The following is a 15,272-nucleotide window of genomic DNA, read 5'->3' on the forward strand; positions in this document are numbered from 1 at the left end:
TACTGCAGGTTTGAATTCAGACCACTGCAATAGACAGTTGTAATCTTTTTGTTGGTGGAGGGTCTTGTCTTTAATGTATCAAAAGTGAAACATCTGTGAAGCGTGATAAAATGAGGTTATGCTTGTAGTTTTTTCTCACCTCTCCATTGCTATAATTACTGCTAGAAGATAACAGGTCTTTACACCACCTGCTTGACCCACATAGTAACTTCCTAATTGATCTCCCAGTCTCTAGTCAGATGAATGATAGCAGCTACTATTTATATGGCAGGTATTGATTGGGCCAACCGTTTACATACATTATCTCATCTAACCCTCACAGCATCCTGCAAGGTAATTAATTTCATTGTTTTCACTTTACATAGGCTATCTATGCTCAAAAGCTTCAGTAACTCCCCAATTACTTTCAGAATATTTTTCAGTCCTCTATTACCCAACCCCACCTATTTTTTTTTTAAGCTTTGGTCCTCTTAACCCATAATATTCCACTCAAACTCTATTGCTGTTCCTTATAATTGACATATAGAGTTGTATTAGTTTTAGGCGTACAACATGATTTAACATACTGTGAATTATTACCACAAATAGTTCATTCATTGCCAGTTTTAATTTTTTTTCTTGTGATAAAAACTTTTATGGTCTTTCAAAAACTTCAAAACATATAATATTGTTAACTTATTCTTGTGCTTTTTCTAAGGCTGAGTCTTTGCAGGCCTGGTTCTAAACATACTTTCAGTTCCAGCACAAATGTCACCTCTTATATGAAGTGACCTTTGGCATCTACCTGCTAATCTAGAGTTCTTTAGTCCTCTGACATTTAACTTTGAGGACAGGGATAGGAATTCACTTATCTGTGTTGTTCCTACATCTTCTGTTTTATATGTTTCCCAATAAATGTTTAGAATGAATTTATGTTGATAATTAAGAACGACATTGAAGACTACATACATAAAAACACACATACAGTTGATTCTCTAGCACTTCATATATATATTTTTTAACTGTAGAAATTTCTCACATTCAGTTTTTGTTTCCAAGTAAACTAGAAAAATCTGAACTATGCCATGACCTTTAGCTTTCTTATTAAAAAGAAGCATCAAGCACCATCTTGTGAATAGTAAATGATTACTGAATAAATGAGTAAAAATACCTGGGGGCAGACAACAGATTAGAGGAACAAGACTTCAAGCTCAGGTGAAGGCAAAACAACTTTTAGAACAACTTAAGGTAAATTGTATCTCATCTCTGTTACAGTAATGTGTAATTTTGGATAACTAAACTCCCCATCAATTTTTTAGATCACTTTTGGAACTTGCCACCTTCTTAAATTTTTAATATTAAAGATTTCTAAATTCACTCTAAGTCAGTGATATACTGGATCAAGTAAACATTTTAATTTCTCTTAATATACGTATTACAGCCATCACCATTTTAAATCATAAAACTATTGATGTCAATATTAGTAAATATGCCCATCAAATTGGAGGCTTGAAATGGAAGAAAGGATCTAGAGAGACACTTAATATTATCTTTATATTTATACAAAATTTATTTAATTTTTAACTAATCACAAAAACTGATTTTGTGTGTGTATGCAGGAAAAACCATAAGAAATGAGAGAAAAGGGAGGAGCTAATATATCAGAAGACAGTATATTATTTCAGCATGTTTTAACTTAGCATTTAAAATAATACTGAATATAAGTGTCCTATACTAAGTGTGAAAATATACCCTTCTAGTACCATGAAGTCTTTCATATAGCACTGTGGTGACTTTAATTTCTTTACATAAGTGCCTTTATGGATGACCTTTAAAAAATACTTCATGATGACAATGATCACAAATAACTGAGGAATTTGACTTTGTACTCTAGCTAAGATCCCAGAAATTCACATGACCTACCACACTGGAGGCAAAGGAAAAATAATTTGGCTTTTGATCATATAAATCCATTAAGTCAGTCAAATTTCTAGCAAAGAAAGAAGTATTTTTAAAAATTAAACTAGACTTTAAATAATATTCTTACTCATACAACATATATTTCGCACTCACTTAAATATATATTAAATGTCTACTATGGGCCTGACTTGCGGTGGCGCAGTGGATAAAGCGTTGACCTGAAACACTGAGGTCGCAGGTTCAAGATCCTGCACTTGCCTGGTCAAGGCACATATGGGAGTTAATGCTTCCTGCTCCTCCCCCCTTCCCCTCTCCTCTAAAATGAAAAAAAAAGAAATGTCTACTGTGTGCCAGTAGCTGAGGTGACAGTGATGAAGACCAATGACAAGGTCTCTTAAGAATGACAGGCATTACATAATTGCATACAAATAATTTATTACAGTTGTGAAGGAGTGATCTGTCCTCAATCTATGACCTCAATCTGGGCAATATCAGGATGCTGGCTGGGGTATGGTAAGGAGAAGGAGTTATGTAATATGTAACGGAACCTAAGTCAAAGAGAATATCAGGAAAGACCGAGTTCTTTCAAAGTTGCTAGGAAAAAAACAAAACAAAACAAAAAAACTAGAGTAACATGAACAAGAAGAACAGGCTGAAATAAAGCTGGAGTGGTAAGCAGGAATTTAAAAGACTGAAGAGTCTTTTAAGTCCTAAGGGGAAGAAGTGGAGAGCTTCACTCTACAAGGTTCAACAGATCACACAGAACTTCAAAGGTCATATTAGAATTCTCAATTTAGGAGTTAGAAAAGAATTAGTGGTTTATAATTAGTTTAGGTCCACCTAACCAGGTAGTGATGCAGTGGATAGAGCAGTGATGGGCAATCTTTTGAGCTTGGTGTGTTAAAATTTGCCAAAAAAACGAGCGTAACTCGGGTGGTGTGTCACTTCGGAAAAAATCCCATAATTTCATATTTATAGTTTAAATAACAAAAATGTATAATTGTAATATATAACTGTACTTAATAAACCAAAAACTAATTATTTAACTTACCTGCTTAGTGACTTCTTTGTTCATCTGTCAGTCGGTTTCTTTTGTTGGTCTTGATATTATTTAACTTGTGTGGGGTGCCGTGAACTAAGATAAGTGAGGGGAAGGGGGAATTCTTTAACTTACCTATTAGTGACTTTTTTGTTGCTGAATTTCATTGGCTAAATCTTCAATTGAAGGTTGGTATTTTGTACACTTCAAGCCCAAGCAAGCGCTACTAACTTCATCTGTCAATCTCTTTCTTTTGTTGGTTTTGATATTATTTAACACTGAGAATAAGGTCTCACAAAAGTAGGTAGAGGGAAAAATTGTGAGTAAAGTCATTGCTATATTTTTCAGGGTGCTAAGTGTCTGGTAATTGGTTCCAGGCATTCCAAATTTCCTGTTCGTAGTGGCATTCCTCTTGATTCTCCAAGCGGCACCTTTCCAGATTCTCAAGCTTTGACCTCAAGTCGACAAACAACTGAGCCCAGACGCCCTATTGAAATTCTGCAAGTTGCATCTTATGTAAATTAAGATGGCTGCCGCTATTTCTAATGGCGGGAAACAGCACCCATAGCACAGGCCCTTGCCTCTCCCAGCCTCCCCCTCACTTCTCTCAGTAATGATGGTCAATTAGAAGAAATCCACGACACCCCAGAACAGTAGATTGGATGATGGTTGCTGTGGTTATGTGGTTGCTGGTAATGGCGCTCACAGGGCCCCCAGAGATGCATCCCCAGCAGCATTCCGCTGCTCCCTGCTCCGCCGGCCAGACATGAGGTCAAAGATCCCCTAATGGCCTAACCCTAACCGGAAATCCCAGAACTAGACGCTCTGTGCCAGAGTTCTATTGTTTTGGCCTACAGACCTCCAGCAGTGTCTACACTACAGCAAATGTTTTATCCTCAACTACTGCACCTGGCTGTGCAGGAGTCGAGGATGAAACATCCTTCTCGGCTTGCAGCCCCATACTTCTCTGGTATACTTGGCCGTGTGTCATCGAAAATGGCTACATGTGTTAGTGCTGACACGCATGTCATAGGTTCGCCATCGCGGGGAATGAGTATTGGCTTGGGATGCTGAGGACCCAGGTTCAAAGCCCCAAAGTCACTGACTTGAGTGTGGGCTCACCAGCTTGAGCGTGGGTTTGCTGGCTTGGAACGTGGGATCACAGACATGACCCCATGGTCACTGGTTTGAGCCCAAAGGTTGCTGGCTTGAGCAAGGGGTCACTGGCTCAGCTGGAGCCCCCACCCCTGTCTGTCCCTCTCTCCCTCTCCCCACCCCCGCATAAAATAATTAGTTTAGGTACCTCACTGAGGTTTTAAAACTGGACTATAGGTAATTCAGTTAGTTTTCTGGAAATGACTTAGAAAATTCTTTTCAGAAAAGAGAACTTTCCAGGAACGCCTTCACTGCCCTCTCCACTTTGATAACAAATTTCAATGTAGTTTCAAAGGAAGTCTTTAGGTCTATTCTTTCCTATCATTTCCAACCCTATACCATTATTCCATGTGATGAGGTTAACAATATTACTATAAATGGAATGTGGATGAATATAGTGTCCCAAATAAGATAATGGATATAAAGATCCAATAAGTATAAAACTCTATCTCTTATTTAAATGAGGCATATTCTGAAACACCACAATGTCAAACCCTGAGAATAAGCTGACCTATAAAATAGCTTTATAATGGAATTTAAGTAACTGCTGTGTAACTGATAATAACAAATAAAAAGCAAAGAGTACTTATTAAAAAACCTGGTGTCCACATTTGTTATTATAAACTAAAAAAAAATTTGTTTTTAAATATCATATTGGAATATCAGTCACTATAAACCAACACCTCAATAAATATATCTATCAGTTCAATCCATGGTCAGGGCACGTAGGAGAAGCAACCAATTAAGTGCGCAATAAATGGAACTAAGTGTTGTAACAAGTTCATGTGTCTCTTTCTCTCTCACCCCCTTCCCGCCTCCCCTTTCTCTTTTTCTCTCTTCCCCTCCCACAAGCGTTCTCTCTCTCTCTCTCTCCCCCTTCCTCGCCCTCCCCTGTCCACACTCTCAAAAATCAATGGAAAAAAACTTAAAAATATATAGATATAAAAAAATTTAAAAACCAGATCAGAGGAAACTAGGTAAAGGGTACATGGGATCTCTCTGTACTATCATTACAAATTCCTGAGAATCTAAAATTATTTAAAGATAAAAAGTTAAGATAAACATATCTGGGGTGTATAGACAGAAAGCAAAACATTGGCCTGAAAGATTACTTATTTTGATTAATGTAGAGTTTGGTGGTGGACTTAAGAGAAAAAAGTTAAAACAATGAAATCTAGGGTAAAATTTTATAACAGAATATAAAATCGTGGGAAAAAGATTTAAAGTACAGTGTTCAAATACTGGCTCTACCACCCACTAGATGGCTGACACATCACTTCACCTCTCAAAAGTTCTGTGAAAATCAAACGAGATATGGAAGTACAGTTTGTAAACTATAAAGCCTTGCCCAAAGCTAGTTATTCCCCAGCCTTAATTCCTTTTTGTAGAGAACTGCTTTCATTTTACACCATATATTCTTTCAATGAAACAAAGCGCACTTTAAAAATGGTATTCAAACAAACAAATACAGCAACTCAGTTTATTACATGCAGATTCTTCTGCATTGTTGCTAACAGTTGACTGGTCCAAAATTACTAAAATACTTAAAAAACTATACATTATGTAAACAAAACATAAATAAGACAGCATAGTTCTTTGTACATATTGTTTAGTACAGGTTTTTAGGGATTTAGGAATATGTACAATTTTACACCATGAATTGCATTTTCACAATGCATAAATATATATATATATTTTACAGAAACAAAAATAAGATTTCACTAATGACACAAAAACCATATTGTAGATACACACTGCAATAGTCCAAATTCAAGAAGAAACATTTCAATCAATGCGCAAAAGGCTAGCTTACTCCAAACTAGTCAAACTTGGCTTTGTTCAATTTGTTATACAGACAGGCACTACTAGCCTGTCTACTTTAAACAAACAACCTCTGAAAACATACTCATACCAATGAGTCAAATGGAACAGAGTTTTCCCTCCCCAAGAAAACAAAGCCTTGTTGCAAGCTAAAGAAAAGATACATTAAAACACACGCGCGCACACACACAACTATGTATAGTATGTTTTCACCAATATTATAAAGTTAAAATTTATATGTGAGTCAAAACAATGCCCCATTATTTAAAAACTGGCTCGTTTAGTCTAAATTCAAGATGCAGCCGTGTCAGGCTTCTCTAAACCAGATGATTGAAAAGCAGGGAAGACAGAGGCAGGATTTCGACTGGCAGATACAACCATTTGAGAGAGAGATGAAGAGAGTGGAGGAACCTTAGATGCTGGAGTACTTATGGTATTCAAAATGGCTCCTTCGGGGCTAACCAACAATTTTTTGACTGTTGTGTCCAAATGAAACGCTGAAGTGCTACTTGGCAGTGGAGGATTACTAGAGCAAATGGCAGAAACCAAAGATGTTTTAGCTAAAAGAGTTCCTGGAGGAGACTTAATTACTGAAGTCAATGACACCACTGGAACAGTAGGTGGAACAGAAACTTTAGCTGCTGTGTTTATGATTTGTGGTATTGTATGTACTGTGGGTAGAGAACTTACATTCTCAAGAGAGTTTACAATTTTTGTAGAGTTTCTTAGAGATTGTTTTACAGGTTGCTCACTTAAAGAATTACTTGATGCTAGTGTGATCTTCTGGGCAGGATTATCTACTGGAGTAGGCTGAATTACTTGGCCACTGTTAAGAACTAAGGGAGATCCATATTTTGGATTAGTAGATATAAGGAGAACGTGGCTGCCAGCTCCAAGACCTTGTGGTGGAACAATAAACCGGGTTCCATTAATCATGATCTGAGTACCAGGTGCCAAAGATGTACTGGTGTTGATAACTATTTTTTGCTGAATACAAGGTTCACTGAACTGACCTCCTGCCACACTACTTACATTTGATGTTGCTGTAGCAGTGTGAATAGCAGAGCCACCTGGAGTAGCACTGTAACTGGAGGTTGATTTTACTAAAGCAGGGGACATTTGCTGGTTTGGCAGAGAAGCAAAATTGGAAATATTAATAATTTTACCTGGACTGTGTGAAAGAGATGGCAATTCAGTTTGAGGTTTATTTGTGTTTACATTTGTTGGCACTGTAGCTGAAATCCCTGGTGACTGAAAGTGGACAGAAGTCCGAGATTGTCTTTTAGAAAGAGATACAGAACGTGTAACTCCTGGTACTGTTGTCACTTGTGGAACTGTGCTGATTATTTTAGGGGATATAGTCACAGGTGTAGGCAAGGCAACAGTAACAGGGATTTGCAAAGCTGATGTCAAACATTTAGGAGACATTGTCGGTTGTGTAGTTGAAATCAGAACAGACGATGCAAGATGTCCTGTTTTCACAGTTGATATAGCCACAGTGTTTCCGAGATTTGACGCGCAAAGTCTATTTGACAAAATAGGCATAATTCTTGAAGAGGTATCATTTCCACTGACTAAAACAGGAGGTCGTGTCCCAACTGAAGCAGAGGTTGAGGTCACTGAAAGAGAACCTAAAGATACATTTGCTCCTGTTACTGAAAACATGTTTACTGCTCTTGCTGCAGAAACCACCGATTCATCGACAGGAGTAATATTTTGACTCATAAAATTTGAGCTTACTGGAATCGAATTACCACTTGTTGACAATGGCAAAGCATAGCCCTTGGTACTTTTTTCTTCTCCTTTTGGGGTTACATTTTGCAATATGTTAATTGATGATATAGCTGGCACACTGCCTGAAGTATTCACAATTGCTTGACCTATATTTAGTCCAATTTTTACATCTTTTATCTGAGATACTGTTGGAGATGAATTTATTTTTATTGGGGCTGCCACTGTAGATGGAATCAGTACTATCTGGGGCTGATCTGGAGTCTTAACATATGTTTTATTCAAGGAGGGAGAAAGAGTTTGCTTTAATGGTTCTGCCACAATAGTTGTAGTGCCACTGGGAATTGGAGCATTAATAAAAACTAATTTCTGGGCAGAGACAGCTGTAGGTGTTGGTGCAGGTGTCACATTAATTGCAGTTCCACCGACAGAAGAAAGAACAGATGGAGCTGACACCAGCATAACTTTCTGAACTGCAGTCCCACTGATCACATCTCCATTTGTTGTTGCTGTTGCTTCTGATCTTGTAACAGGGTAACTTTTTGTGGTATAATCTACTTGCTGCTTAGTTGGAGTATGAATAACGTTTGGATTGGTTTGTCCAAAATTTCCTGTTGATAGGCTAATTACATTTACTGAACTATTTGATGTTGATGGTAGCAGAGTACTAGAAGAACGAGAGGGCTTTATGGGAGAAGAGGGCATGTGTGAAGTCTTGTCTATCACGTGGCCCAAACTACCACAAGGTTGTCCTAATGTAAGTTTGAGATTTTTCCCCATAGACGGATTAAAGCCAGTTGGAATGGAAACAGAACTTGGTGTTTGGCCAAAAGGTGGGAGACTAGATGTAGTAGTCATTCCAGCTACTGGTGAAAAAGCAGAGGATGATGAAGTTGTTGATTTCGGCACCAGAAATGCCTGAAGCTGAGGAGCAAAAGTGAAAACTGAACTCGAAGATAAACTGTTGGGTGAATTTTGATCTGTATTTGTCTGTACTTTTACAACTCCAGTGTTCCCACCCCGCGTCCTAACAAGAATTGACTGTGAATCTCTTATACACACAGTTTTCAGTTCTTGCTTGGCTTCCAAAGAATCAGAAGTTTGTTGTGCAAAACAGGTGAGGGAGCTACCAGGATTTGTAGACCCACTTAGTGTTGTTGATAACAGGGGCTGAACTGTTGAAGAAATGGTGGGTGAAGTAATGGGCTCGGGGAATGTGGCTGCTGAAACTGCATTCTTGACTTTTCCTGCCTCAATCTGGCTATGCTTAACTGGTGCTGTTGATAAATTACTTATGGAGGTTGCAGGTGACAAAGGCTGTGGTTTAGCACTACTCAGATTTGCCAAAGGTGTAATCATTTTGTTGCAAACTGCCCTAGGTAGATGGGCAGAAGAAACAGCTACTGATGACTTGACAAGAACTGATGGTGAAGAAGACTTTACATTAGCTGTCTGCTGGAAAGATAAACAATGTTGTTCTGTACCTTTTTGTTGAAGTGCTGGTATTTCTTTTGCAACTGCTCTTCCTTCCTTGTGCTGAATCACAAAATTCTTAGGCAGAATGAGAACCTGCTGCATGATTTTTTCTCCCGTTTTAGGATCCAGCACAGGTTGCATCTGAATCTTTACAGAGCTGTTATGAAGATCAATGGGCAACCATTGGCCACAGGGCATTTTGTATACCATCTGTAAAGGACCTTTTGTACTGGTGTGGCAGGTCAGTGCTGGCTTTATGGGGCTTGCTTCTGTAGGAGATATAACTGGCTTCTCCACAACAGAAGTACTTATACCTGTGGAAGGGGGCAGTTGATTTGTTAAGGTCACTTTGTTCCCAATATTCTTTGCAAGCAAGGCCTGAATAGGTTTGGTCCCTTTCTGGAGAGTAGACACTGGTGTTGAATCCACTGAGGCAAATGACTCTGGAAACAGTGGCTCTGTATGGTTTGATTCATTCACACAGTCAATCTGCATATCATCTTCTGCATTCTCAACTGTTGTCTCATTTGTGCTTAACTTTGCTTTCTTCCTTGGAGAAAGCTCTTTTGTGCTATCATCCAGATGACTAGTTTGTTTGGCCTGTCGCTTAAGTGTTTTAGGCAGTGTCTTCAGAACATCTTTAGAAGGCAATTCCTTTTTCAACAACTTGCTTCTGGCCATAGGAAAATCTATTTCTGACAATTTCATATCATCTGAAAATTATAAAACAAGCATTTTGTTAACATAAACAGCAAGTAAATAGTAGTAAAACCATTAATAAAAAAGATAGTCTTTGAATTGACTATTTATTTACTGAAAGGGGGAGGGACAGACAGGAAGGGAGAGAGATGAGAAGCATCAACTCATAGTTGTGGTACTTTAGCTGTTCACTGATTGCTTTCTTCCTTCCACCCATCCACTGCACCACCGCCTGGTCAGGTTGATTGTTTTCTTATATGTGCCTTGACAGGGGTGGGGTGGGGGTGGGCTTCAGCCAGTGGCCCCTCGCTCAAGCCAGCGACCACAGGGTCATATCTATGATCCCACACTCAAGCCAGTGACCCTGTGCTCAAGCTGGTGAGCCCGCACTCAGGCCAGCGACCTCTGAGCTTTGAACCTGGGTCCTTGGTGTCCACAGTGCTACTGCTTGGTCAGGCTGAACTGACAATTTATTAAGAAATCTGCCCTGGTCAGTTATCTTAGCGGTAGAGCACTGGCCAGGTGTGTGGAAGACCTGGGTTTGATTCCGGTCAGGGCACACAGGAGAAGTGACCGTCTGCTTTTCCACCCCTCCACTTTCTCTCTCTCTTTTTCTTCCACAGCCATGGCTCAAATGGTTCAAGCAAGTTGGTCCCAGGTGCTGAAGGCGGCTGCATGGCCTTACCTCAGGAGCTAAAATAGCTCGGTTGCTAAACAGAGCAATAGCTCCAGATGGGCAGAACATTGCCTGGTAGGGGGCTTGCTGGGTGGACCCTGGTTGGGGTGTATGCAGGAGTCTGTCTGTCTGCCTCCCTGCCCTCTCACTTAATTAAAACAAAACAAAGCAAAACAAAAGAAATATATAGGGTGAGTCAAAAGTCTCAGCACCACTGCAGAAATTAAGGTAAGGTGACCTTTGACATGGTAATCTTGATATAAACATTTCCAAGAATAACCTATTATTAATGAGAAAATTAATTTTGGTTAACTTCTGCTGACCATACAAGTGCAAAAGGAAATTTTACATCTTTTAAAGAGATCAAGCCAGTAATTAGGACTCTGAATTTAGATTTGAAAAGTAATCTAGTCTGGTTTTTTTCTTCATAGGGAAATGTTGATATCAAAGAGAAATGGTTCTCCATTTTAACCTGTATTTACAGACTCTAAAGGATTAAAAGTACCCACCATTTACTGGTGTTTAATTACTCATACAGTAAAAAATTTATGTTGATATCTGGTCACATTTGGTTGATAAGTTATTTTTTTCAATTTACCAAAGACATAAATAGGTTAATTCATTTCTAACCTCAAATTTTCATACTAACCCTCTTATATATGTAAAAGAAAGTTATTTAACTAGATATAGAGAATAATATAACCTGATTAGTTAAAATGAATTATAGACGATCTAATCCAGCTTCCTTATTAGAATGATGTATCTACTCAGGTCTCATTAGGCTATCACACTTGGTCATTCTTCATAAAAAAATCATCGTAGTATTAGGGACTTGCCAAGTTCCATTTAAAGCAGACAACAGAAATAGTGCTTCAAAAACAGTGATAAAAAGAAGAGGATAGGCCCTGGCCGGTTGGCTCAGCGGTAGAGCGTCGGCCTGGGGTGCAGGGGACCCAGGTTCGGTTCCCGGCCAGGGCAAATAGGAGGGGCGCCCATTTGCTTCTCCACCCCCCACTCCTTCCTCTCTGTCTCTCTCTTCCCCTCCCGCAGCCAAGGCTCCATTGGAGCAAAGATGGCCCCGGCGCTGGGGATGGCTCCTTGGCCTCTGCCCCAGGCGCTAGAGTGGCTCTGGTCACGGCAGAGCGACGCCCCGGAGGGGCAGAGCTTCACCCCTGGTGGGCGTGCCGGGTGGATCCCGGTAGGGCGCATGCCAGAGTCTGTCTGACTGTTTCTCCCAGTTTCCAGCTTCAGAAAAATAAAAAAAATAAATAAAAAAAGAAAGAAGAGGATAAAACTATTTCAAAGGAATTGCAGATCAACGATATGTGGTTTTAAAACATCAGATTTCCTCAATCAATATACTTCACTAACCAGATTATTTCTTATCCCCATAAAATATATATATTAAGACTGTGATTTTAGTGTTGATTTGAAGGGAAAAGTTTTAATGCCTACCTGAATCAAAGTGATCTTTCTCCAGGTAATCTAGAGGTTCTGTAGAGTCTACAGACTTACTAATTTCTACTTTAGGAGATTCTTTTCCAGGTTCTCCTTCACTGTCTTCAGTAGTCCATATTTCTCTAGTAAATTTATCATGATCAGGCTGTCTTCTGAAATCATCATAGTCTTTCTTTAGGCGGCTCCTGAAATACAATGCCCAACATAATAAAAAAAAAATGCATATATATTAAACTCCTAAAAGCTAAACTTTTTTTTTTTACAGAGACAGAGAGAGAGAGTCAGAGAGAGAGATAGACAGACAGGAACAAAGAGAGATGAGAAGCATCAATTATCAGATTTTTGTTGTGAAACCTTAGTTGTTCATTGATTGCTTTCTCATATGTGCCTTGACCATGGGCCTTCAGCAGACCGAGTAACTCCTTGCTCGAGCCAGCGACCTTGGGTCCAAGCTGGTGAGCTTTGCTCAAGCCAGATGAGCCTGCGCTCAAGGTGGGGACCTCAGGATCTCAAACCTGGGTCTACCGCATCCCAGTTCGACACTCTATCCTCTGTGCCACCGCCTGGTCAGGCATAGAAGCTAAACTTTTAACATTTTAAATTATACATTAAAATATTTTCACTTGACAAGGTGGTGGAGCAGTGGGGTAGAGCATCGGACTGGGACGCAGAGGACCCAGGTTCAAAATCCTAAGGTTGCTGGCTTGAGCGCAGGGTCACTGGCTTGAGCAAGGGGACACTCACTCTACTGGAGCACCCCTAACCCCTGGTCAAGGCACATATGAGAAAGCAATCAATGAACAACTAAGGAGCCACAATGAAGAATTGATGCTTCTCATCTTTCTCCCTTCCTGTCTGTCCCAATCTGTCCCTGTGTCTCAAAAAAAAAATAATAATAAATTTTTTTCAATTAAGTCACTAAACCCCGTTTTAGTTTCAAGTATGTCTAAGATACTTAGTTCAGATTTTCCAATGAATAGTGTTCAAAAAGATACATATAATCCAGGGTGCAGGCATATGAAATTGAGATTATATCTGCAATTTCAAAATAATGAGTTTGAACATACCACCTATTTGTCTTTCTGAACGCTGCTGTTAGACTGATTAAATGAAAGTGAGTAATTTTTTTCTAAGTATATTAATACAAATAGGTTTTAGTCTTTTTTTTTTCAAATAGGTTTTACTCTTAAAATTAGTAATTATAATAGTTTAAGCCTGAGCAGGCAGTGGCGAAGTGGATAGAGCCTCAGACTGGGATGCGGAGGACCCAGGTTCAAGACCCTGAGGTCGCCAGCTTGAGTATGGGCTCATCTGGTTTGAGCAAAGCTCACCAGCTTGGAGCCAAGGTTGCTGGCTCGAGCAAGGGGTCACTCGGTCTGCTGTAGCCCCATGGTCAAGGCACGTATGAGAAAGCAATCAATGAACAACTAAGGTATCACAACGAAAAGCTGATGATTGATGCTTCTCATCTCTCTCCGTTCCTGTCTGTCTGTCCCTATCTATCCCTCTCTCTGACTCTCTGTCTCAGTAAAAAAAAAAAAAAAAAAAAAAAAAAAAATTAAAAGGCCATTTAAAAACAGAATAAAGAAATTCTAAGAAACAGTATCTATCACCTGACCAGGTGGTGGCGCAGTGGATAGTCGGATTGAAATGTGAAGAACCCAGGTTCGAGACCCCGAGGTCGCCAGCTTGAGCACGAGCTCATCTGGTTTGAGCAAGGCTCACCAGCTTGAGCCCAAGGTCACTGGCTCAAGCAAGGGATAACTCAAACATAATTACTATGTTTCTATGAACCTATGGAGAACCAGAAACATTTCCAAATAATTATATAGTATTTTAGAGATCCTTTATTATTCCTTTTGCTTTCAACTGAGTTTCTCTATTCTACCCTAACCTTCTCTATTCGTTTATTTTGTTTTGTAAAAATAATCTGAATATAAATTCTCCAATTTATATTTGCATATTTGAGTTTCACTTTTGTCACTTACCAGCAGTAGTATTTGGGCAAGTACCTTAAACTTTCTAAGTATCAGTTTATTTTTTTGTACAATAGGGATAATAACAGTACTTACCTTATAGTATGTGTAGCACATAATCAACAAATGTTAGTTAATGCTTACTCTCTATTTGTTTTAAATTAATGTTTAAGGGTTTTATGGAGCAGATGGGGCTTTCAGATACTAGAATGGGTTACCAAAGGATAACTGTAAAATTAATATCCTTCTTTATTTTAGGGAAAATGGAAATAAACTACAAAAATTTTCACATGCTCACACCTTATCTACAACTTAAGACCTTCATTTGTACTTTTATTTTCTGTCTTCTTATTCTAAGCTAACCCCTTACTCAGCTCTTTAAGAATACCATTCTACCAAACGTCCTTTCCTTTTGCCTGAGTCCATTTTTGCTTCTATATTATATAATGTCTACCAGTATACAACTGTTATTTCCCTCATTAAAAAAATAACAAAAAATAAAAAACAAAGTACCATCTCTCTTGACTCCAACTTGTCCTTACAGGTACTGCCTTATTTCTGTGCTCCACTTTATAGCAAAACTCTTAATTCCTCTCCCCTAATTCTCTTTAACAGATCCTACTTTTACCCCCTTATCTGCCAACACAGCTCATCAAGGTCATCAATGATTTCCATGTTGCCAAAATTCAACAGTGAATCCTTAGTCGTCTTATTCCTCAATCTATCAGGAGCAGTCCTCATTGACCTTTTCTTTACCTGGTCTAATTTCAAAGACACCACTCTTGGTTTTTCTCCTATCTTACTGAACACTTCCCTTCTCAGCCTCTTCTGCTGAGTACTACTCATCTCCACCATCTCTAAATGTTGGAATGCCACAGGGTTCAGTATCTTCTAATCTATGCTTACATACTAGGTATTTCCTACTAGTCTGACAGCTTAAATATAATCTATAACCTGACATAATATGACAACTCCCAAACTTAAATCTAGCTTACTCCCTTGGACTGAGATCTCATACTGAACTGCCTACTCAATGATTCCAATTAGATATCTAAAAAGCCCATCAAACTTAATATGTTGAAATTCAAACTCTGAATCCCTTTCTCCTGCCCCCCAAACTGTTACTCTTTCAGTTTCACTATCTCTGCTAATGTCAATTTCATTATTCCATTTGTTAGATCAAAAACACTGGGCATCATCATTTTACTTTTTTTGACACTTTATATTAAATCCTTAAGCAAATTCACCAATCCTACCTTCAAGACAGATCCAGAATCCAACCATTCCTTGCCATCTGTACTGCTACTATCCTGGTCCAAGCCACGATCACTTTTTTGCCTGG

General features: G+C 38.9%; 1 protein-coding gene across 4 annotated transcripts in view; it reads right to left on the reverse strand.

The window, feature by feature from the left end:
- Positions 1–5,559: 5,559 nt before the first annotated feature.
- Positions 5,560–15,272, reverse strand: part of BRD10 (bromodomain containing 10) — a 127,362-nt gene continuing 117,649 nt past the window's right edge. For 3 of the 4 annotated variants that reach the window (XM_066368112.1, XM_066368113.1, XM_066368110.1), the window contains 2 exons: positions 11,952–12,139; positions 5,560–9,834 (listed from right to left, as the gene is read on the reverse strand). In XM_066368112.1, the coding sequence (XP_066224209.1) occupies positions 6,206–9,834; positions 11,952–12,139 (3,817 nt within the window). In that variant the 3' untranslated portion in view covers positions 5,560–6,205. The remainder of the gene's footprint in view (positions 9,835–11,951; positions 12,140–15,272) is intronic. The other variant, XM_066368111.1, reaches the window with a different exon arrangement.

Source organism: Saccopteryx leptura, chromosome 2 (genome assembly GCF_036850995.1).
Source record: "Saccopteryx leptura isolate mSacLep1 chromosome 2, mSacLep1_pri_phased_curated, whole genome shotgun sequence".
NCBI classification, from domain to species: domain Eukaryota; kingdom Metazoa; phylum Chordata; class Mammalia; order Chiroptera; family Emballonuridae; genus Saccopteryx; species Saccopteryx leptura.